The sequence below is a fragment of the Aegilops tauschii genome, chromosome 3 (genome assembly GCF_002575655.3).
Source record: "Aegilops tauschii subsp. strangulata cultivar AL8/78 chromosome 3, Aet v6.0, whole genome shotgun sequence".
Taxonomy (NCBI): Eukaryota; Viridiplantae; Streptophyta; class Magnoliopsida; order Poales; family Poaceae; genus Aegilops; species Aegilops tauschii.
Window position 1 is genome coordinate 591,443,317 of NC_053037.3, and position 21,120 is coordinate 591,464,436.

The window sequence follows — 21,120 nt, forward strand, 5'->3', positions numbered from 1 at the left end:
GGCAAAATTGCTTGTAATGATGACATAAGTATTTAAATAATTTTTGGGTCGATTTTATAAATGTCGGAAAAAATTACATGAAAAAAACTCCTTGATCGTGGACAGATCTACCCTACTAGGCTGATGTAGACGTTGCTCTGTAGCATCGCCTACACCAGCATGATGAGGTAGGGCTGCCACGATAAAGGACTTAACGTCCTGGGTGGATGGCGCTATTTAAATTACAGTAGTGATTACGCGTCTAGGGGAGCAATGTGATACTAATCCCATTGTTAGAGTCTGGAACAAAATGAAGCCTTATCAGGCCATGTGATTTTGGACCGTCTGATTGCGTGTCCAAACGAGATCTGGCCGTTGGATCGTGTGATGGAGAGAGTCTGGCCGTCGGATCGTGTGATAGAGAGAGCCTCACCGTCGGATCAAAAGCACCATGCCACCGCCGGTAATTTCCGTGCCCCACCGAGGGCATTCTCGTCTTTTCACACATGAACGTATAAAAGACAGCACCCCGTGGTGAAACCCTAGCTGCCTCTCTCCTTTCCCACTCTCACCCCGACTCCCTCTCCCTTCCTCCCGCACCTCGCGCCGCCACCCTGCCTCCTCTCCTCCCGTGGCCGTCGACCACCCTCCGCGTCCCGCGTCTTCGCTCAGTCGCCGACTCGCTCCCCGCCAGCCATCCTCCCTGCCCGCCGCCGCCACCATCCTCCCCATTTGCTGCCGCCACGCCATCCCCGCCACCTACCATACGGCGCTGTGAAGGACGACAACAGAGAGGGATGGCGTCCCTGACGTGGTGGAGGGTGAAGGAGGTGCACGTGGCAAGGTTGTCATGCCGCCCCGCGGATCCGTGCTGGCCGACGACGAGGTTGCCACCAGGGTGTAGCATGCTCCATACTATGCCGTCAACTGCCACCACCGGGCTCCCCCGAAGGTAAGCCCACTTCTCCATAGTTTCCTCCTCTCTCTTTCTTGTGGATTTGCCTGTTGTCCTAGAGGAAATTAGGTGAGTCAAGATATTCTCCTTTTGATACTTGTACATAGATATTGCCTGCAAAATTTGCAGATTAGGTCAGTCATGATATCCTCTATGCTCTAGGACAACAAACACTGAACAAAAACCTTTAATTTTTCAGTGTATCTTGTGATTATTTTTTTGTAATGCCTTCATCACCAGATCCTGGCTCCGAAAGATGTGGGAACTGTTCAGTGTATCTTGTGGTTAATTTCTTTTGTAATGCCTCTCTCGCCAGATTGAGACTCTGAAAGATGTGGGAGTTACAGAAGTTGTGTTGGCCATCAATTAACAATGGAAATTTAATTAATCTCTCTATAGTTAATTTTATTGCCCTGCAATGGTGTAATACCAGATACAGCTGCGGCAATTTATCGATCCAATTTGAGTAAGTTTTAGTGCAGTTGCTTGGTTTGCTGCCTACTACAAGGCAATTGACAACCTGCTCTTTTGGTTACGTGTTTGTCGGAAAGAGGAAGGGGCAAATTCCTCTAAAGTATGATTCCAAAATTATCATATGAAGCTAATCTGCTCTTTTGCTTGAGTGTCCGCCGGAAAGAGATAGGGGCAAATCTCTCGAAAGTATGATTCCAGAATTCTCATATTTTGATCAATTCCTATATATATGTTTGTGGGGCGTACTACCTTTTGTTATGATTCGTGAAGTACCACATAACTTCGATCCTTGTCTGCTATTATGTGATGCCATTGCTTGTTATGTATGCTTGCTCCTACCTCTTTCTTTCAGAAATACCATTTGTTTGGATTACTTCCTATTTTAATTAACCATGTTGTTTATGCACAGATTGGTTGGATAGACATGGCTCGAAGGTTTTGTGGGTAGAATGTGAGATATCTCAATTAAAGTTCCATGAAGAAAGATCCCAAATGATGGCATGCTGTGATGCTACTCGACGGCTTGTGGGCTAAATTAGTAGGTGGACCAATCCGTGTACTTATTATCCATCATGTATTTTCATTCGTAGTTATTTACTCCGGGGCTTATGTTGCAGATGGAAGGATAATGAATTAGCAGTTAAGGTGATTAACCCCGGTACGTAGGGGACGCGAGGAGGCAGGAAGCACAGTTGCAGTGTGGAGCAAGGCAAGTTTTCTGACCCATTTCCCCCAAGTATTGTTTTGGTATGGTTGCTCTATTGTTTCACATGTTTATTCTCCGTGCAGGAGTAGTAGTATTTCTTCTAGAATAGTTTTGTTGTTGTTCATGGGAGATCCCTGAGAAATTTTTTCTCTGTTCTTCCTTTTAGTGAATCGACTAAGCTGATTTGGGGCTTCTTCTTGATAGGATCGAGCAAGGCGACACTGCTCAGCTAGGGATTTTCTTCCATGGCCGCCAAATCAAAGGTCTAAGTCCCAGGTGAATATGTGCTCCTTTTGAATCCTCTCTCTCTCTCTCTCTCTCTCTCTAGCATATCCCCTTACCACAATTCATATTTTGTTCCTCAATTTCGTTCCTACAAGTGATGAATCATCTCTTTACCACATTCATGCCCCATGTTTGGTGGCCTTTTTGTGCTTGCTCCGTCTATTTTACATTTTAAATTGATTGTACCGGGTGCTACAGCGACAATGGATTGTATTCTAACCCTTGTGATTAACTGATGTCTGAACCATGGTATAAATGCTAGCATCCAGTCAGGATTTATTCAAAGCATGATCTTTGTTTAAGTATGTCAGTAAAAAAGCTCATGTATGATTCTGACCTGAATATGTAGGTGCAATCTCACACAAAGGAAGAGACAAGATAATTTGATGACAATGACTCATGAATGGAAATAAAACACCAGCGGGAATGATTTGCTCTTTTTTCCTAGCTTAAGTTATTGATTGAGATGGAGATTCATGCTGTTATTCTAATTTTACACCCTTGTGTTCTTGGCAAATATTACATTATTTGGTTCATATGAATGAGCACTTTTGATGTTGTCTGCTTTCCTGAATGAACCCTTGATTTAGAACTACATGACAGAGTCTTGTTGCCATATGTGGTGTCCTTTCATGTTCATATAAATCTGCAACATGGGTGTTACTCATGTTTCCTCAACCAACTTATAGTCACTTTCGACTAGCAAGTGTATCTTAACTGGCATTCTGATCTGTCTTTTTTGTTAGCTGCAACTTCATCAAAAGCGTAGTGATGATATTTTCTTACAGTTACTTCAATTACAACACTTGGTTTATCTTTAAGGGTAATCAGCTTTGTTTGCACTGAAAATAATGCGTGTGTTGATCCCATTAACTCAAGTGTGTTATTACAGGTTGCAGGAACATGAATTGGCGGCATCTCAGCTGGCTGTTGTTTATGTAAGAAATTACTTTCTTCATTTTGAATTGCTCATGATTATTCTGTCTTGAATAAACCTGTCATAGTAACATATTATGTGGCACTTTTCCTATAAATGGTTTTATAGCTTGCTGGTCCCAAATCATGTTGTCAATTGACTTTGGCGTTATTTCATTACTTTTGATCATTTTGAATCTGAAAAGCAATAGTATATAGTATATCCATGGAGTACTCATACATTTGATTTGATTTTACGCAGGCTGAAAATAATACTGATGCTCAATCTATATCTTGACTTCTCATTTCTGAATATTAGAAATGCTAAGCAGTCCATGGAAGCTTGCCTATGCCGCTTCCGTGCGACATTATTTCTCTGGACCATTTTGCCTCCGCAGCTCTAGACATGAACTTCCTGATACGGTAATGAAATCCAGGTGGAAAGCCCTCCTATATATATTAAATTTGCTTGCTTTGGCATCTTACTTCCTCTAAATTTTAAATAGGATATTCTTGAGACGTAGTTTTAGGAAATAGTTTGGTTTCAGTCAACATGCAACATATGTGGTGAATTATATAAGCTAAGCTGGGCTATTGAAGTAATTGTTCTTTTGCTATTCCTTTGCATTTTCTTAATATGATGTTGGTATAGCCATGATGGCTCCCGTGTAGTTCTTTGGTTTTCTTGGAAAAAAATTCCTTTGGCTAACAAATAGTAGACTCTGTGTGGGATTCGTTCATCAGTTTCACAGACATTAGTTGCTAGCTTCTTAGCAGTAGTTTAGCTTTGTTTGCGGTTATATATGGTTGTGAGCTGCAGACACCATCATGTCCTGCAAATTGTTTCTATACAATGCTAATTCCTTTATCGCTCAGTCTTGGGGGTACTCAGGTTGGATGTCAGACCTACATTTAGTCAGTCATCTGTTGGCAGTTTAGTTGTGTGAAGCACCTATATTGTTTGTCAGCATCTCCTTTACATACAGAAGAGACCTTATCAAAAGCAAATTATGAGGAACTAAAAGAAAAGGCCAGATTTATAAATGTGGTGCTTCTCTCTTCCTGTTGGTGTGAGGCGGACAGATGCCACCAACTTCCAGATAAGCTCGGCTGCTCTCCCTTCAAACTCATGCCGATGGCAGCGCGTTCTCCCTTCCCTTCGGGCAAGGTCAGCTTTTTCCTTCCTCTTATGCTTGCTTCGTGACGCAGATCTTGCGTATCTGATCCATGTCTACCTATTTTATGCAACATTGTTGGTCTCTTGGTGATTCTTGGTGTGTGATGGGCTCTTGCACGCAGAGGGAGTTGTTCTCCGCTGCTTCGGTGACCGGCAGAGGAAGGGTACGCCGTGAGGCGGCCCCGTCGAATAAGGTAGCAACCCTTCCAGCAACCAATTCAACTACAGTTTTGCTCTCTATATTTCTGTGACGTTCTTTTAGTTGTGGACAACCTTTATAAATCGAGTGTTCTAGGCTCTAGGTCACGTCTACTAGATGCTTTGTAGCTTTCGTTCCCTTTATTGATTGCGATTTATCTAAAAAGTTGTTTAGTTTATCCACCTGGATTGAAAAGCATGCTCTCACTTGCTTAAAGGATATCTACTTATGTAGTTAGACCGGTTGAGGTACAACATTACATGTTGACTATAGGCACATGTTCATTATATGTAAGCTGGTAATTAAAGTGGTGTTGTTGCTAATCTGTATAAGATGATCATTAGCCATATAATGCCAATCTATGATAGCTCCTTGTATTGCTTCAGTTTTAATTAAGTAATCTGGAGCAGGGTATGTGTTGTGTTCAAATAATAACGAAAGATGTTTTCTCTTGTGCCGCAAAATATATCTCAAACCATTCTCCTTTTTGTTTTCAAAGGACAAAGCACTCCGCTGCCGCTGCTCAGCCGGGTCAGGGCCTGCTGGTTTTTTTCGAGGCAAGAAACAGAGCATGCCATGTGTGGTTTTTCATATCAGGTATCCGTTTCATATAATTATTATAGGGTCATCTAATATGGTCATGAAGTATGTTTGTAGCATATTAACCAAGGATCTTGCCGCTACCAGGCCTAAGAAAATCCTTTATGTTCAAAATATTAGTAATGTGGGTTTGTGGCTGGAGGGGTGTTATTTTAACGTCAATAGTAGTTCCAATTTTGGTCTCCTGTGTTTGAAACCATCTTTACCTGCAGCCCCCTGTTCGGTAGTCATTCTAAACTATTTTCCTTAAACTTGTTCTAACCTTTTTAAAAACCGTAAATCCCAAAGATATGTACCAGCCCCCTCACTCCATAGATCCATGCAATTGTCACCCTCGCTACCGCCACCAGTACACCACCGGTTGTTTCTTTGTTGCTTCCAGTATGTTAGCCCATGACAAATGATCACATTCGTCGGCTATTCGCGTTCCTCTAAAATGATTACTTCATTTTGAGTTACATTGTTATTTCTTTGCACGGACAACAACATTTATAAGAGGGAATGTGTAAACCGCAATTAGACATGCAAATGCTTCATGTGATCGGCTACAGGATTACTTCATTTTGAATTAGACAAGTAGATAGTGAGGCATGTAAACAGCAATTAGAACTGTAGAGAATGATTGGCTACAGGATTACTTCATTTTTAATTACACTGTTAAACCGTCTCTTCACTGTCTACCCACTTTGAATTACACTGTTAAACCGTCTCTTCACTATCTACCCGCTTTGAGAGGGTTGATTACAAAGTCGTACTCATACTAGGCAAATGCTTCTTGTGATTGCATTGGCTAAACTATATAATTGCGGCAGGCTCCTATATCATGGCATTAAAGGAGCTGGGCAACAGGACGACCCGAGAAAGCTATCAAATAATAATTTATAGTGCACTACTTACAATATGTGGCTCCATTTGTCTATGTAATGACCCAATGTATCTACTATGTGACGACCCCATTGTGTTGGTTTACTTTTGGAGCAAAAATGTATCTACTATGTGACGACCCCTTGCATTGATTGGACAGATGCTACATATTGAGCATAATTTATGATATATATAAAGGAAATGCAATGCTTATGATGTTAGTTTGATGCATTGAAGTGATCCATTTTCAGCTACTCTTGCAGCAATAGATGCTTTCTTTACACGACGGGTTAATATGTTGAGCAAGGCACCGTGCACCAAGGCGCATTTCCTATGGCAGCATGTAAGCCAGTTTCTAAAATCATTTCCTATGGCAGCTACAGAATATATCAGTACTTAAGCAGTATATGTGCTCTTCTCTGCAGCTATTGATTGTTGTTGCGAATCTTGAAGGATACGCTTCAGTCTTCAGTCTTATGCCTCTTATAATCCCGTTGCCATATGCATTTCGCCTTTAATTGGACTATGTAACACTATCATTTGTGCTCTCTTTTGGTAGACGCGGTATGTAATAACGAACTCTGTCTAAATGCATAGGACTTGGTACCGAGTTATCTAAATTGTTGCCCAGTACTAAATATATATAGCTTGCTTTTGGACTGAAGCATTCTGTTTTTTACTGGGCCAATTGCTATGTATTGAATGTGTATATATCGACGCAATGCTTCTGATCTAAACTTGATATATTAGATGATAAACACAACTACATTATGCAGTTTTTTATATATTTGCGATGCTTCAATGCCAGTATTAGCGGGTTGGATATGACTATATCCGGCAGTAGCAGCACCGCCTGCCGGTTGCGGCAAGCCGCACTTCCTACCTAGTAATAAACAATGCGTCAGCTGGCGTCGCACACGGCGGTCGCCTGGAAGAAGAAAAAAGAATTCGGAGGATGCCTGCATGGAGAAAACAACATAGTGGGGCTGGCTGGATAGTCTCGTACGCGTACGGGTTTGCATGCTGCCGCGATTCGATTCAAAACACCTTTTTCTTTTCTTTCTTTCGATTCGATTGACAACAGGGAGATCCCTTTGGAGGCCACGTTTCCCCTTAGAGATCCAATCGATCGATCGACGTTCTGAACAGTGAGTCAACGCGCGGATGGATCATATGTGCCTGTAGGGCTTTTCCTGTGTAATAACTTTACGAAAAAACTAACGCCCACACGTGTGGGCATTTGCACATCACCCACACTCCTCCATCACCACTCATTTTGCCACGTATGAACAGATGACATAAGCAGAAATCTTTTTGGTTTTTGGTTTAAAAATGTTTTATCTCCTAATTAAAAAAAGCGAATTAAAAATTCGTTTTCACCATTAAATCCGTCTCGACGAGATCTTCAAAACTAGACCCCATGTTGATATGTTTCGACGAATTTTTTTGCCCAAAAGTTGCCATGATGTTTACACTGTACTTGTCATAGTGCTTAAACTAAAGTTGCCATGTAGCAATTTTAGTTTGTATATCCTGGCAATTTTAGTTTTTCGATGATGGCAATTCTAGTACTTTGACCTTGAAAATATTTTTTTGTATGAACCATGGCAATTTTAAGTGCATGTATCATGGCATTTTTAATTTATGGTGCATGGCAAGTCTAGTTTCTTAATTTCCCGTTTTATAATATGTCAAAATTTACTTTTAAATATGGAAGAAAATAGCTGAAACATATCATGACAACTTCAGTGTAAACATCATAGCAATTGATCTGCAATAGACACGGCAACTTTTAACAAAAGAAATTACGTCAAAATATATTGATACCAGATCTAGTTTCGAAGATCTCGTCGCGAGAGATTTAATGGTGAAAATGGATCTTCAATTGGATTTTTCATTTAAGAGATAAAACATTTTAAAAACAGAAAATCCAAAAAGATTTCGAAAACACTAACGCCCACACGTGTGGGCGTCTGGCAACTCGCCCACACGCATGGATCCTCGTCCAATCAATTCTGTATGAATCTTGGCGCGTTCTAACAGTTTTTGTGTGCCACGTAGGACTAAGCTGGTGTGTGGGCATTCATCCGGTCGCCCACAAGTCCTTTTTCACCACACGGGGGGTGGTGTGTGGGCGTTTAGCAATTCGCCCACACACCAGTTTTCACGCACGCAGAGGGGGGCTGGTGTGTGGGTGGTTATCACTTCGCCCACACGCCCGTCTACTCGCCCACACCTAAAGCTGGCAGTTCCCATGTGTTTCTGTAGGGTACATGGCAACTGCCCTAGCTTTGCTTGTAAGCAGATGGCAACTCTCTTTTACCCGAGTTGCCATGTGTTTTTGCGGTTCATGGCAACTGCCCTAGCGTGCACGTAAGCAGATGTCAACTCTTTCTCTTTACATGGCAACTGCCCTAGCGTGCTTGTGAGCACATGCAAGTCTCTCTTTTACCCGAACATGTTTTTTTGCCATACTTTTTTTAGTGCTACATGGCAACTGCCTAGTGTTAGTGGGTGGCAACTCCTAAAGTTTTGAAATCATGGCAACTGCAGTAGACCAGACCATACATGGCAATTGCAGTTGAGCAACCATGGCAACTGTAGTTGTCCGACATGGCAACTGAAGTTCAGCGACATGGCAACTACAGTTAAACGAACATAGACGAGGGTCTGGACCATGGCAACTGCGGGACGCGCGGTGACTGTCACGTGGGGCGTGCGGGACCACGAGGTACGAGGCCTGACGTACGGGGCGTGTGGGCGTTATCTATTTCGCCCACACGCACGCGTGTGAGAGGGATCGGGAGGAAAGAAAAGAGGTGTGTGGGCATTACTTGTTTTGCCCACACGTAGGTGTGTGGGCTGTTCCTCTTATACATCACACAAAATGTGTGGGCAGACCCCCTAACGCCCACACGTGTGGCACTTATCGGCGTCCAAAGATTTCCACATGCATGCATGCGGTGACATGGCGTAGTCTGTGTACTATAGGGCATGTGGGCGGATTTGACTCCCACCACACGTGTGGTAGTTAGAATTGTCCTAACTTTAATAATCTAGGGTACCAGCACATTGTTACCGCTTCCTTTTGGATTATTCTGTAATCTGTACCTTAGTTAGCCGGTTTCGCCGAGGTTCGATTCCTCGATCATTGTAATTCTCGAGCTCACTTTTACAAATTTTACCATGTAGTATTTTTTTTTACCATGTAGTATATCATGTGTATCATCAGAAATATATGTTGCATTCAAAAAAGGAATAGTTTGCCGTGGAAACCTGTAATTTCGACCTTGCGTGCATAGCACATGGATCGTAACTCGTAAGCCGCAAGTAAAATTTTCCGTACGAAAACTTGGTTCCGTACTTGCCAAGTTTTCCACTCCCTTTTTACATGACACCAGTACAGACAAATTCAACCATCTATGGCCGTAAAATCTTGCATATAAAGCACGGCAGGGGACAGGTTTAACCTTCGTCGGAACCGAGAACACCCCGAGCTGTCGTAATCATCGTTCATGGACCACACGGAGGCTCTGCCGGACGACGTGCAGGCAGCCATCCTCAGCCGCCTCACGCGGCGGGACCTGGCGGCTTGCCGCCGCGTGCGTAGGGTGTGGCTCGCCATCGTGGACGGGCAGCGGCTGGTGCCGTGCAACCACCACCTGCCGGACTCGGTCGAGGGGATCTTCACCATCTACTGCAGCTACGACCGCCCGCACTTCCTCGGCCGCCCCTCCACGCGGCACCCCGGCGTTGACTACGGCAATCTGCACTTCCTGCCCGGCTACGCGGAGGACAACATCAAGATCCTGGACCACTGCAACGGCCTCCTCCTCTATGGCGACGGCTACAACCTCTCCAACTGTGGCGGCATGAGGGTGTTTTGCGTGGTTAACCCCGCCACACGACGGTGGGAGCGCCTCCTGGGGACGCCTGACGAAGAAAGCTCCACCGCGTACCTGACGTTTGATCCTACAGTGTCGCCGCACTACACAGTGTTCTTGATACAACCTAAGGATCTAGGACTGTTCAACGTGAGGGACTGCGAGTCGGCAGAAGTATTGCCAGAACAGCTCATCGAGGAAAACTTCACGATAAGTTGGTCTTCACGGAGCACGAGCATGGACATGGAGGCGCCACCACACTCGACCGAATGGCCGCCGCCTGAGTTGGTGCTAGATGTTTTCTCATCGAGCACGGGACAATGGCAGAGGAGGCCCTTTGCTAGGGAAGGTGGTGCTATGACGAGAGCTGTAAATTTGCGGGGTAGAGTGTGGTTCATGTACATGTTTCTGGTGTCAACATGCAGATGGCGCTACGGCGTGTACTGTCATGGAGCATTACATGTGCTACTTTACGGCGGTGCATTTGTCACCAGGTAAACATCATGACAGAAGCGTATGAAATTAAATTTTCTTGCCAACTCTAGTATTCATACTGCTTATAATTTACATTCGAATTGTTGTTGACATTTTTGTAGGTTCTCATTGCCTAGTGGCAAATATAAAGTAATAAGAACTCCAATAGACGCCAATGAAGGCAAAGTTAGGAGGCATTATCTCGGAAGATTGGAGGAGGATGTGTACTTTGCAAAGATCCATGATCAAATCCGGATTTGGACCCTGAGTGAATCAAGCGCTCAGGTAGACTGGGTGTTCAAGAATAGCATTGACCTTGCAAATATATCTTCACTCAGCCCGAAAGGAATTTGCAAGCCTTGGATCTTAGATAACAATCATGTTCTCGACAAATATGGAAATAACAAAAGCCTAGCGGGGCAATGTTTTGATTGGAGCTGGGACGATGATAATATTCTTAACACAAATGAGCGTGGACATCTTCGTGGAAACTTTCTAATTGGATTTCATCCCTGTAAAGAGACTGCCTTCTTCTTGGTGGGGTATTATGATGTAGTGGCTTACCATTTGAACACCTCAAAAGTTCAGTACATAGGTTATCTCCGTCCAAACTCTGACTGCCCAACATTGGGAATAGACGAGTCATTTCTATACACACCCTGCATGATCGGAGATATTCCACTAAGTGCCTACTCCAATAAAAATGAAGAGGAAGCAGATGATGAATATGAATACGAATATGAAGATGATGATGAAGATTAAGATTAGTGTACATATATCTATGTCCCAACCTTGCTTTATGACTGCTATCTATTTGCTCTCATTTGTTTTACGTTTATAGTCTTCTCAGTTTGTTTGTCATCAATTGTGTCTAGTACCTTCTTATGTTTTTCATACATAGGTGTACATGTAAACACCATGACATGCATAAGATCGATGAGTACCCCAAATCTTGCTAATATTTTTATTGAAATATACTTAGCGATAAATCACGACTGGACATGGTATCACGCGAGGATGTAATCCTGCCGGTCAGCTCCCACGTGATTCATGCAATTTTAATACACAAAGCGCGTATACTAATATCTCTTCACCGTATCAAGGTAGTATAGTTTTCCCATTCGCTCTGAGCGCACTGAGTTTTTGTTAGGCTGAATTTGGGTACCTACAACATGCTCCCTGCAGCTTTGTGCGGATCAGAACACATTGAACTAAGCTTCAGGCGAGAGGTGAAAATATCAAATGCTACCACACATTACATGCTACCATACCATTTTTCAAAAATCGTATTTGAATGGTTCACAAAATTCTGAAAAAAAAATTGTGAGTGTTCGAAAGGCACGTGTCTACAATCTGTAAATAGTTCGAATCAAAATTCAAAACACACGCCGAGAAGCAAAAAAGACAAATTGAGTATGAATAGTGCCACAAAAAGACAAAATCTAGAATGACACTATTTACGTTCGTATTTGTCCTTTTTGTTTCCGCATGTGTATTTTGAATTTTTGACTTGAACTTTTTACAGGTTGTCAACATATGTCACATGAACACTCATAATTATTTTCAGAATTTGTTGAAACATTTAAATATATTTTTTGAAAAATTCTATCATGGGAGCACCTAATGTGTGGGAGCATGGGATATCCTTCCAATCGAGAGAAGGAGATGGGCAGGAGGGGCAGTTGTGAAAATAATCCAAATTACTATGTCAGTGACCAGACATGACTAGACATATGCTGGCCTTTCGGTAGCAATGATGATACCTGACCCACATCCCATTCGCCATTGATCCCACCGTAATGATGTTGATAATGCACTAGTAGGAAAAGGGGCTTTTACCCGGTTCATAAGGGCCTTTAGTCCCGGTTTTGGAACCGGGACTAAAGGGTCGTTACTAATGCCCTAGCCCTTTAGTCCCGGTTCTTACACGAACCGGGACTAAAGGCCGTCCACGTGGCCGGTGCGGGGAGCCCAGGCAGGAGGGCCTTTGGTCCCGGTTGGTGCCACCAACCGGGACCAATAGGCATCCATGCGTCAGCACCTGGCAGGAGCTGAGGTTTTTGTTTTTTTGAAAGGGGGTGGTTTAGGGGTTTTGGGGGGTTAATTTAGGTGTTTCATATATTGTGTTAGCTAGCTAATTAATAGAGAGAAGTGTCCTCTCTTATCTCCGTGCTTTGTCGATGCTACGTACTATATACGTATGGAGAGGAGTAGACACGCTAGCTAGTAATCAAATGAAGGAAACAGAAGATCGTCATGAACATATATATATGCATACAGAGAGAAGTAATATCGACCACCTCTCCTTCTCCGAGATATTGGTCGAACAACAAGTTCTCGTATATCTATCCGACACTACCGGCTACATATATACAATAATTATCTCTTACAATACAATCTCCTAATTATATTGTAGGAACACAGGGTCCACATAGTATTCTCCGTTTTCAGCGATCACGTGGTCAAGGAAGAATGCCGCCAATTCCTCTTGAATTCCTCGCATACGATCTGGTGCTAGGAGTTGATCCCGCTTCCGAAAAATCTAATTTGAAGAAGGGGGTCAATACATATATATATATGAATAAATGAAACTCAACACAAATGATGGTAATAAAATAAAATTGTGAATATTATTGCTTACGCACTTCATATTGTTCTTCAGTGTAGCCCCGCTCACAGGTATGGTAGCGGATGGACTCGCAAATGTAGTATCCACAGTAATTATTCCCGGGTTGCTGCCACAACCACTTTACAAGAAATAGAGGTCAATCAAACTGATAAGCAAGCATGCTAAATGGTATTGATCAAACTAGCGCTTGAATCACTAGGAGATGCGCGGAACATGCTACTATAGTACTTACTTTCGGGTGTCTAAATTGCAGCTGGTTCGGCAGTCCCGGGGCTTTTGAGGTGAATTTTCTCCAAACCCTGCCAGACAAAGAAAACAATTACTTGATATCAGGAAATGAACAAAGTTGCTGATATGGTGGATAATGATTGATTTAACTTACTTCTGGAGCATTTGAGTCATGTTCGCATAGTCCTGGGGATCTTTTCGTCTCGAGTCTAAGACGGTTACTACTCCCGGCTCAAGCTTAATCTCTAGGAGAATATAGTGGAAGCTGCGCATGCATGCATAAGTCATCAATTACATTACCATAACCTGGACTAATAAAGGGAAACCGAATATGCAGAAGACAGTAACACTCACTTGAAGTTGTAAGGAAAGAGTATTATATCTTTGTTTTGATTTATTACCAACGATTGTAGCAAGTTGGCCTCGGTATCTTTGGCATGAAATTTAACCTGATAATCATCTATGAGATTTGTGTTAATGAACCCAATATCACCGATTTGTCTTTTCTTCAATTCGGCGATCTTCAATCTGCATAATATAGTGAGGATAAGTATAAATACATGCAATGAAAGAGCTGACCTATATAGAGAGACTTAATGACCGAAGTAGTACTACTTACAGACAGTAGCAAGTGATCGTTGTTTTATCGAGGGACTTTAGATTGTAAAACTGGAAGAAATCCTCAAATGGAACATTCAGCAGTTCAATTCCAACGAGGTCATGCTCCGGTTTAACTCTCAGCGTTAAAGTACTCATCCCATCAGACTCTCTGCAGGTTTTCATGTACCAATCATGTAGTCTTCGCATCATCGTGCTTAGAGATTTGACATCTTTGACGAGAGGCTTCCCATAATGGTATTTGTGTTCGTCCACCTCCATGATTTCATAATGTACATCGTCGGGCAGGTAATCTCCAAGATCGGTGTAACCGGGCACCATACCCGGATCATTAGCGACGATGTCTTTTGACACCTTGAGCGGGGGGCACGATTGGTTCTCTTGTTTGCCGAGCTGGGCAATTTTTTTCCCAGCTCGTCGTTCTTTCATCCTTTTATCACTGACAGTACTTCCCGACCGCTCCGCTTCGGCATATGCCTTTGCAAGAACGCGCTCATAGTTGCCTTTTGGCGGAGACTTTGGTGGTTTTGTCAGGGCAGCCAGAGTGCGCTTTGCTTTCACCGGATCTACCTTCTCCTCCGGAGGTGGATGTTTCTTTGCTTTGTCCCCTTCAAAGAAGTTCTTCACTTCGGCTCGCACGATCTTCGCGTTCTCCTCCTCGGTCCTCTCATATGGTAACTTCTCTGGAGTCTTCAGAGAAGGACCGAATCTGTATTGCCTCCCGCCTCTGGCAGCTGTACTGCTAGACGCCGGCAGAGCAGACGGAGCGGCTGCGGCTGTCTTCTTTCCTTGCTTACGAGGCGGAGGAGAAGGACTACGACGCGCCGGAGCAGCCGCAGCGGCGGCGGGTCTCTTCCGCCCTTGCTGACGAGGCGGAGAAGGAGGAGGCTGGCTGCTCTGGCGCGCTGGCGCTGGCGGAGAAGGAGGCGGAGTGCCGCCACGCGCCGGAGAAGGAGGCTGAGTGACCTGATCACTCGCCGGAGGAGGAGGCGGAGGAGGAGGCGGAGTGCCCTTACTCGCCGGAGCCGTCCAGTTCGGAAGCTTGATGAGCTCCTTCCGCCATAGACATGGAGTCTTCAGAGCTAAACCCAGCCGAGTCTCCCCTTCACCGGTAGGGTGGTCAAGCTGGAGGTCCTCAAATCCTTCCGTTATTTCATCCACCATCACCCTAGCATATCCTTCAGGAATCGGCCGGCAGTGGTAGGTTGCGCCGGGTTCAGTAGGTAAAACAGAGCCAACAGCCGCCTTGACTTTCAAGTTCTGCCATTCCGCCATAAGGTGGCAATGTTGAGACTCCGTGATAGCATCCACGGGGTAGCTAGGAGTAGCCGCATGCTCCAGCCGAGGCAGCTCGGTGGAAGCCACGCTGCTTCTACGCTGAGATGGCGGTGTAGCTTCGGGGGCAGTTTCGGCATCTCTATTGCTGTCTCGTTCCTCTAGCACTCGAACCCTTTCGTGCAGACGCTGAATTTGGATCTGCTCCACTTTTTTCCTCCTCTCCTAGGTTTTGTAACCGCCCGCGTCCGGAAAACCAGCCTTCCACGGAACGGAGCCTGGCGTGCCTCGTGTCCGTCCAGGGTGCTCAGGATTCCCGAGGGCCATTGTGAGCTCGTCGTTCTCTCTGTCTGGAACGAACGACCCTTGCTGCGCTGCATCGATATAGTGCTGAATCTTCTTGACGGGTATTGCAAGTTGCTCATCCGTCCAACGACACCTCCCTGATACAGGGTCCAAGGTTCCGCCAGCCCCGAAGAACCAAGTCCGGCAATGGTCTGGCCAGTTCATTGTCTGTGGTTCGATCCCTTTATCAAGCAGATCCCTCTCAGACTTGGCCCACTTAGGCCGGGCTTTGAGGTAGCCACCTGACCCCGTGCGATGGTGAAGCTTCTTCTTCGCAGCATTCATCTTGTTTGTCGCTGACATCTTCTTACTCTTTTCCGATGTCTTGTGGGCCACAAATGCGGGCCAGTGATCTCTGATCTTCTCATACCGGCCGATGAATTCAGGTGTCTCTTCTTTGTCGACAAACGTTTTCAGCTCATTCTTCCACCTCCTGAATAGGTCTGCCATCTTCTTAAGAGCATGAGACTTGATTAATTTCTCTATAACTGGCTTCTCCGGATCCTCCTCTGGCGGTAGGGTGAAATTTGCCTTCAGCTCAGTCCAAAGATCATCTTTCTGCATATCATTGACATAAGACACCTCAGGGTCTTCCTTCTTAGGCTTATACCATTGGTGGATGCTGATCGGGATCTTGTCCCTAACTAGAACCCCGCACTGAGCAGCAAAAGCATCCTTTGTCCGGAGGGGTTCAATCGGTTGGCCGTCGCGCGCGATTGCTGTGATCTCAAACCTTTCATCCGAGCGCAACTTTCTCTTCGGGCCTCGTCTCTTTACCGCAGTTGTGCTCGATCCGGAGGGCTAGAAAAAAGAAGAAAGACGAGTGTTAATTAATATGTGTACATACCAAAACAATGAATGCATCAATTAGCTAGTCAGCACAGGCTTAACTAATATATTTACCTGGCCGGACTCTGTTCGGTCACCGGAGCCGTCACCACGGGCTCCTTCTTGCACCAGCATTGGGTCACCGGAGCCATCATAATCATGTCTTTCCTCCTCCACTCTTCGATCACCGCAGCCTGCTTCTTCACCCTGTTCTTCCAGACCATCATTGTCGTTAAGATACGACAAGACATCACCTCCGGCTAAGATTATGTCCCCCAACACCTCTTCTGCTTGCTCATCTCGTCCGTGCTCCATTGTTTCTGCAAATATTACAACATGGCAATTATTACACAAACATGACAACAGGTGGATATATTAGTGCAAACGTAGACCTAGCTTATTCCGGGTTTGGGGTGGCCTATGCAACGCTTCAAGGGTAGGGGCGCGGCGGGAGGGGGTAGGAGACCGACATCGTTTTTTTCTAGGGTTTGGGTGTCCTCGAGAGTTTTGGTCGAGCGAGAGGGCCGGGGGGTGCTCCCGTGGTATAAGTTATCACGGTCGAGAGGGGGTATACATATCGACCATCCATCATGTCGAAGTTATCTGGGAGGGAGTTATATATATCGACAACGACGACATACATACACGGGAAAATAATGTTATCGGGGAGGGGGTATATATCGACCCCCCCCCCCCCCCCACGTGTTGAAGTTATCGGGAGGGGGTTTTATATCGACAACGACGACATACATACACGGGAAAATAATGTTATCGAGGAGGGGGTATATCGACCCCCCTCGTGTTGAAGTTATCCCCCCTCGTGTTGAAGTTATCGGGAGGGGGTAATATCGACAACGACAACATACATACACGGGAAAATAATGTTATCGGGGAGGGGGTATATCGACCCCCCACGTGTTGAAGTTATCAGGAGGGGGTTATATCGACAACGACGACATATATACACGGGAAAATAATGTTATCGGGGAGGGGGTATATCGACCCCCCCTCGTGTTGAAGTTATCCCCCCTCGTGTTGAAGTTATCGGGAGGGGTATATATCGACGACGACAGACCCGATAAAACATAAGAAAACGAAGAAGAAATAAAAAGAGGAGAGAAGAAGAAAGGAATAGAGGAGAGGATTGAAGAAAAAAAAAGAAGAAAAAAAAGAAGAAAAAAAAAGAGGAGAAGAAGAAAGGAATAGAGGAGAAGAAGAAAAAATAGAATATTTTCTATTTTTTCTTCTTCTCCTCTATTCCTTTCTTCTTCTCCTCTTCTTTTTCTTCTTTTTTCCTCTTCTTATTTATATCTCCTCTTCTTCCTCTCCTCTTCTTCTTTCTTTCCTCTTCTTATTTTCTTCTTTCCTATCCTTCTTTTTCTTCTTCTTCCCTTCCTAGCTAGATATATAAAACTTTTCTAAAATTGTAACTTTTGCATATATAAAACTTTTCCATGTGGATCATCACTTCTCATATATATGGAATATATATCCATTGTCATATATAAAAACTTTCTATATATGAACAAAAAACTTTCTATGAACAAAAAAACATTTTTGACATATATATTCATACATTTTGAACATCTACATACATACAATTTTTTTTGTTCACATATACATTATAGCCACATACACATATACATCACATATGAACAAAAAAATTAAACTAATAAAAATAAAAAAACAGAGCCGGGGCGGCGGCTCTCACAGCGGGGGCGGCTAGGAAGATGGCGACGGCGGGGGCGGGGCCGGCGAGGGCGCCGGCGCACGGGGCCGGGACGGGGCGGGGGCGGCGAGGGCGCCGGCGAGCACGTGCGGGCCGGGCAGGGGGGCTCGGGGCGCCGAGGCGGCGCGCGCGAGCAGGGGAGCACGAGGCGGGGCGGCGCGTGGGGGCAGGGCGACGGCGACGAGCACCGGGCGGCGACCCGTCGAGGCAAGGGCGCGGGGCGACGGCGATGAGGAGCGGGCGGCGACGGCGAGCACGGGCAGCCTGGCGGTGTCGGGCGAGGTATGTCGAAAATTTCCTAAATGTGGACTTATATAGCAAAACCTTTAGTCCCGGTTCGTGGCACCAACCGGGACTAAAGGTGGGCATTAGTCCCGGTTGGTGCCACCAACCGGGACCAAAGGCCTCTTTTCAGCAGCCCAAAAGGCGGGAAGCGGCGGCCTTTGGTCCCGGTTGGTGGCACCAACCGGGACTAAAGGGGGGGCATTGGTCCCGGTTGGTGCCACCAACCGGGACCAAAGGCCTTGCGCTGCCCGCGGCCAAAAGTTTAGTCCCACCTCGCTAGTTGAGAGGGGCTCGGAGTGGTTTATAAGCTCCACTGCGGCTGCCCTCTCGAGCTCCTCTCAAATGCAGGCTTACGGGCCTAATGTCACACTGTGCTGTCTGTTGGCCTATCGGGCCTTCTGCGGGCCTGAATCCTGGCCCAGGTTGGGTTTCTAGTCGTATTCAGGCCGTGGTGGCCCAATAGGTGGCAGTTTTTTAAATTTTTTGCATTATTTATTTTCTTTTGTTTTTTGCTTTATTTTTTAATTCTTTTTGCTTTTAGGTCAGCAAAATTATAAACTGTCTGTTAGTGCCATTAGTTTTAGAAAACATATAAACTTTCTATTAGTGCCATTAGTTCTTTATGAAAATTCTTTTTGCTATATTTAGTTTTTTATTTTCTTTTTTGCTATATTTATTTTGTTTTATTTCTACTTACAACAAAAAACTTATTTATTTTATTTTATTTTGTTTCTAATTACTTATTTATTTTACTTTATGATAATTCTTTCTGCTATTAAAGTTTCTATCAAAAAAAGTTCTTTATGAAAATTCTTTTTGCTTTTAATGATTAAAAATAAAAAAGAGGCGCAATGCGCGTTGATTTGCTTCAAGCCTTTCGGAATAGTGTAGACTGCACTGCACATAGCTCGATGCAGTCTACCTTATTCCTCAAGGCTTGAAGCTAAGCAACGTGAGCATTGCGCCTCTTCTTCATCGTCTCTGCACTCAGGGCTTATAAACCGCTCCTAGTGCCTCTCAGCTAGCGAGGTGGGACTCAAAAACTGCTTAGCTAGTAAGAAACTCTAGTACCGGTTCGTGCCACGAACACGTACTAAAGGTGCTCGTGGGGCCACAGCCTCATTAGTACCGGTTCGTGGCACCAACAGGGACCAAAGGGTGGAATTGGTCCCGGTTCGTGCCACCAACCGGGACCAATGGCCTTGCATAGCGGCGTGGTGGCGAGTTTAGTCCCACCTCGCTAGCTAAGAGAGAGCCGCTCCTGTTTATAAGGTGCGGTGCGCCTGAGCTGTCGAGCTCCTCTCTAAAGCAGGCTTACGGGCCTAACCTCTCTGCACTCAGGGCTTATAAAGCATTTCAAATGAACTCTAAAAAGGTTGAAAGTTGGCATGGTATCATCATTTCATCCACATAGCATGTGCAAGAAAGTTGAGAGGGTTACGGCAAAAACTAGATGCACTTCTTGTACAAAACGGACAATGGTATCATACTCGTCTATTACAAAGTTGGCATGCTATCATCATAATAGTTGCGGGAGAAAGTCTTCACTTTTTCTTCGCTTGTGTCATTTGCTTATTGTGCCGTAACCATGGATAATCTTCATCGTTTATCAGGATGCTTGGGTCAGCCTTGACTTTGAATGGAGGAATTTCATGAAACTTTTCATAATCTTCAGACATGTCTGTCTTGCCCTCCACTCCCACAATGTCCGTTTTTCCTGAAAGAACTATGTGCCGCTTTGGCTCATCGTATGATGTATTCGCTTCCTTATCTTTTCTTTTCCTCGGTCTGGTAGACATGTCCTTCACATAGATAACCTGTGCCACATCATTGGCTAGGACGAACGGTTCGTCAGTGTACCCAAGATTGTTCAGATCCATTGTTGTCATTCCGTACTGTGGGTCTACCTGTACCCCGCCTCCTGACAGATTGACCCATTTGCACTTAAACAAAGGGACCTTAAAATCATGTCCGTAGTCAAGTTCCCATATGTCCATTATGTAACCATAATATGTGTCCTTTCCCCTCTCGGTTGCTGCATCAAAGCGGACACCGCTGTTTTGGTTGGTGCTCTTTTGATCTTGGGCGATCGTGTAAAATGTATTCCCATTTATCTCGTATCCTTTGTAAGTCAATACAGTCGAAGATGGTCCCCTGGACAACGAGTACAACTCATCACAAACAGTGGTGTCACCTCTGAGACGTGTTTCCAACCAACTGCTGAAAGTCCTGATGTGTTCACATGTAATCCAGTCGTCACACTGCTCCGGGTGTTTGGAGCGCAGACTGTTCTTGTGTTCATCGACATACGGGGTCACCAAGGTAGAGTTCTGTAGAACTGTGTAGTGTGCTTCAGACCAAGAATATCCGTCCCTGCATATTATTGAGTTCCCCCCTCCAAGTGTGCCTTTTCCAGTCAGTCTCCCCTCATACCGCGATTTAGGGAGACCTATCTTCTCAAGGCCAGGAATGAAAATGAAGTCAACACAAAACCCAATGACATCCTCTGTTTGATGGCCCATGGAGATGCTTCCTTCTGGCCTAGCGCGGTTACGGACATATTTCTTTAGGACTCCCATGAACCTCTCAAAGGGGAACATATTGTGTAGAAATACGGGCCCCAGAATGACAATCTCGTCGACTAGATGAACTAGGACGTGCGTCATGATAT

The 21,120-nt window shown here is 44.8% G+C and overlaps 2 protein-coding genes across 4 annotated transcripts; one reads left to right on the forward strand and one right to left on the reverse strand.

Moving 5' to 3' along the window:
- The first annotated feature begins 522 nt into the window (after window positions 1-522).
- Window positions 523-6,774, forward strand: LOC109751811 (uncharacterized). Of its 3 annotated transcripts, none has more exons than XR_012205699.1 (11): window positions 523-931; window positions 1,818-1,946; window positions 2,026-2,117; window positions 2,319-2,390; window positions 3,292-3,337; window positions 3,577-3,737; window positions 4,398-4,482; window positions 4,614-4,685; window positions 5,190-5,287; window positions 6,418-6,497; window positions 6,580-6,774. XR_012205699.1 is itself a non-coding variant. In XM_073511214.1 (11 exons), the coding sequence occupies exons 7-11, from the start codon at window positions 3,664-3,666 to the stop codon at window positions 6,173-6,175; spliced, it is 402 nt and encodes a 133-aa protein (XP_073367315.1). In that variant the 5' UTR covers window positions 524-931; window positions 1,818-1,946; window positions 2,026-2,117; window positions 2,319-2,390; window positions 2,749-3,222; window positions 3,292-3,337; window positions 3,577-3,663; the 3' UTR covers window positions 6,176-6,375. The 3 variants fall into 3 exon arrangements, 2 of the variants coding, with proteins under 2 accessions (XP_073367315.1, XP_073367316.1); XM_073511214.1 differs by lacking the exons at window positions 6,418-6,497; window positions 6,580-6,774 and adding exons at window positions 2,749-3,222; window positions 6,103-6,375 and having other exon boundaries at window positions 524-931; XM_073511215.1 differs by lacking the exons at window positions 6,418-6,497; window positions 6,580-6,774 and adding an exon at window positions 6,103-6,375 and having other exon boundaries at window positions 524-931.
- Window positions 6,775-12,752: 5,978 nt separating this feature from the next.
- LOC141021073 (uncharacterized) lies at window positions 12,753-16,408 on the reverse strand. The gene is made up of 6 exons (XM_073496010.1): window positions 13,989-16,408; window positions 13,724-13,897; window positions 13,524-13,634; window positions 13,374-13,440; window positions 13,158-13,259; window positions 12,753-13,054 (listed from the first exon to the last, which is right to left on the reverse strand). Exons 1-6 carry the CDS (start codon window positions 15,260-15,262, stop codon window positions 12,914-12,916), a joined length of 1,869 nt encoding a protein of 622 aa, XP_073352111.1. The 5' UTR covers window positions 15,263-16,408; the 3' UTR covers window positions 12,753-12,913.
- Between the last annotated feature and the right edge of the window lie 4,712 nt (window positions 16,409-21,120).

What these genes read in the sequence shown, in the direction of transcription:
- LOC141021073 (XM_073496010.1), bottom strand. Translation starts at nt 15,262, where the DNA reads ATGGCGGAATGGCAGAACTTGAAAGTCAAGGCGGCTGTTGGCTCTGTT. An exon ending in ATGACTCAAATGCTCCAGAA is followed by an intron (nt 13,441 to 13,523) that starts GTAAGTTAAATC and finishes TTTGTCTGGCAG; the next exon opens with GGTTTGGAGAAAATTCACCT. An exon ending in TGCAATTTAGACACCCGAAA is followed by an intron (nt 13,260 to 13,373) that starts GTAAGTACTATA and finishes TTTCTTGTAAAG; the next exon opens with TGGTTGTGGCAGCAACCCGG.
- LOC109751811 (XM_073511214.1), top strand. Translation starts at nt 3,664, where the DNA reads ATGCCGCTTCCGTGCGACATTATTTCTCTGGACCATTTTGCCTCCGCA. An exon ending in AGGCGGCCCCGTCGAATAAG is followed by an intron (nt 4,686 to 5,189) that starts GTAGCAACCCTT and finishes TTGTTTTCAAAG; the next exon opens with GACAAAGCACTCCGCTGCCG. An exon ending in TGTGTGGTTTTTCATATCAG is followed by an intron (nt 5,288 to 6,102) that starts GTATCCGTTTCA and finishes TAATTGCGGCAG; the next exon opens with GCTCCTATATCATGGCATTA.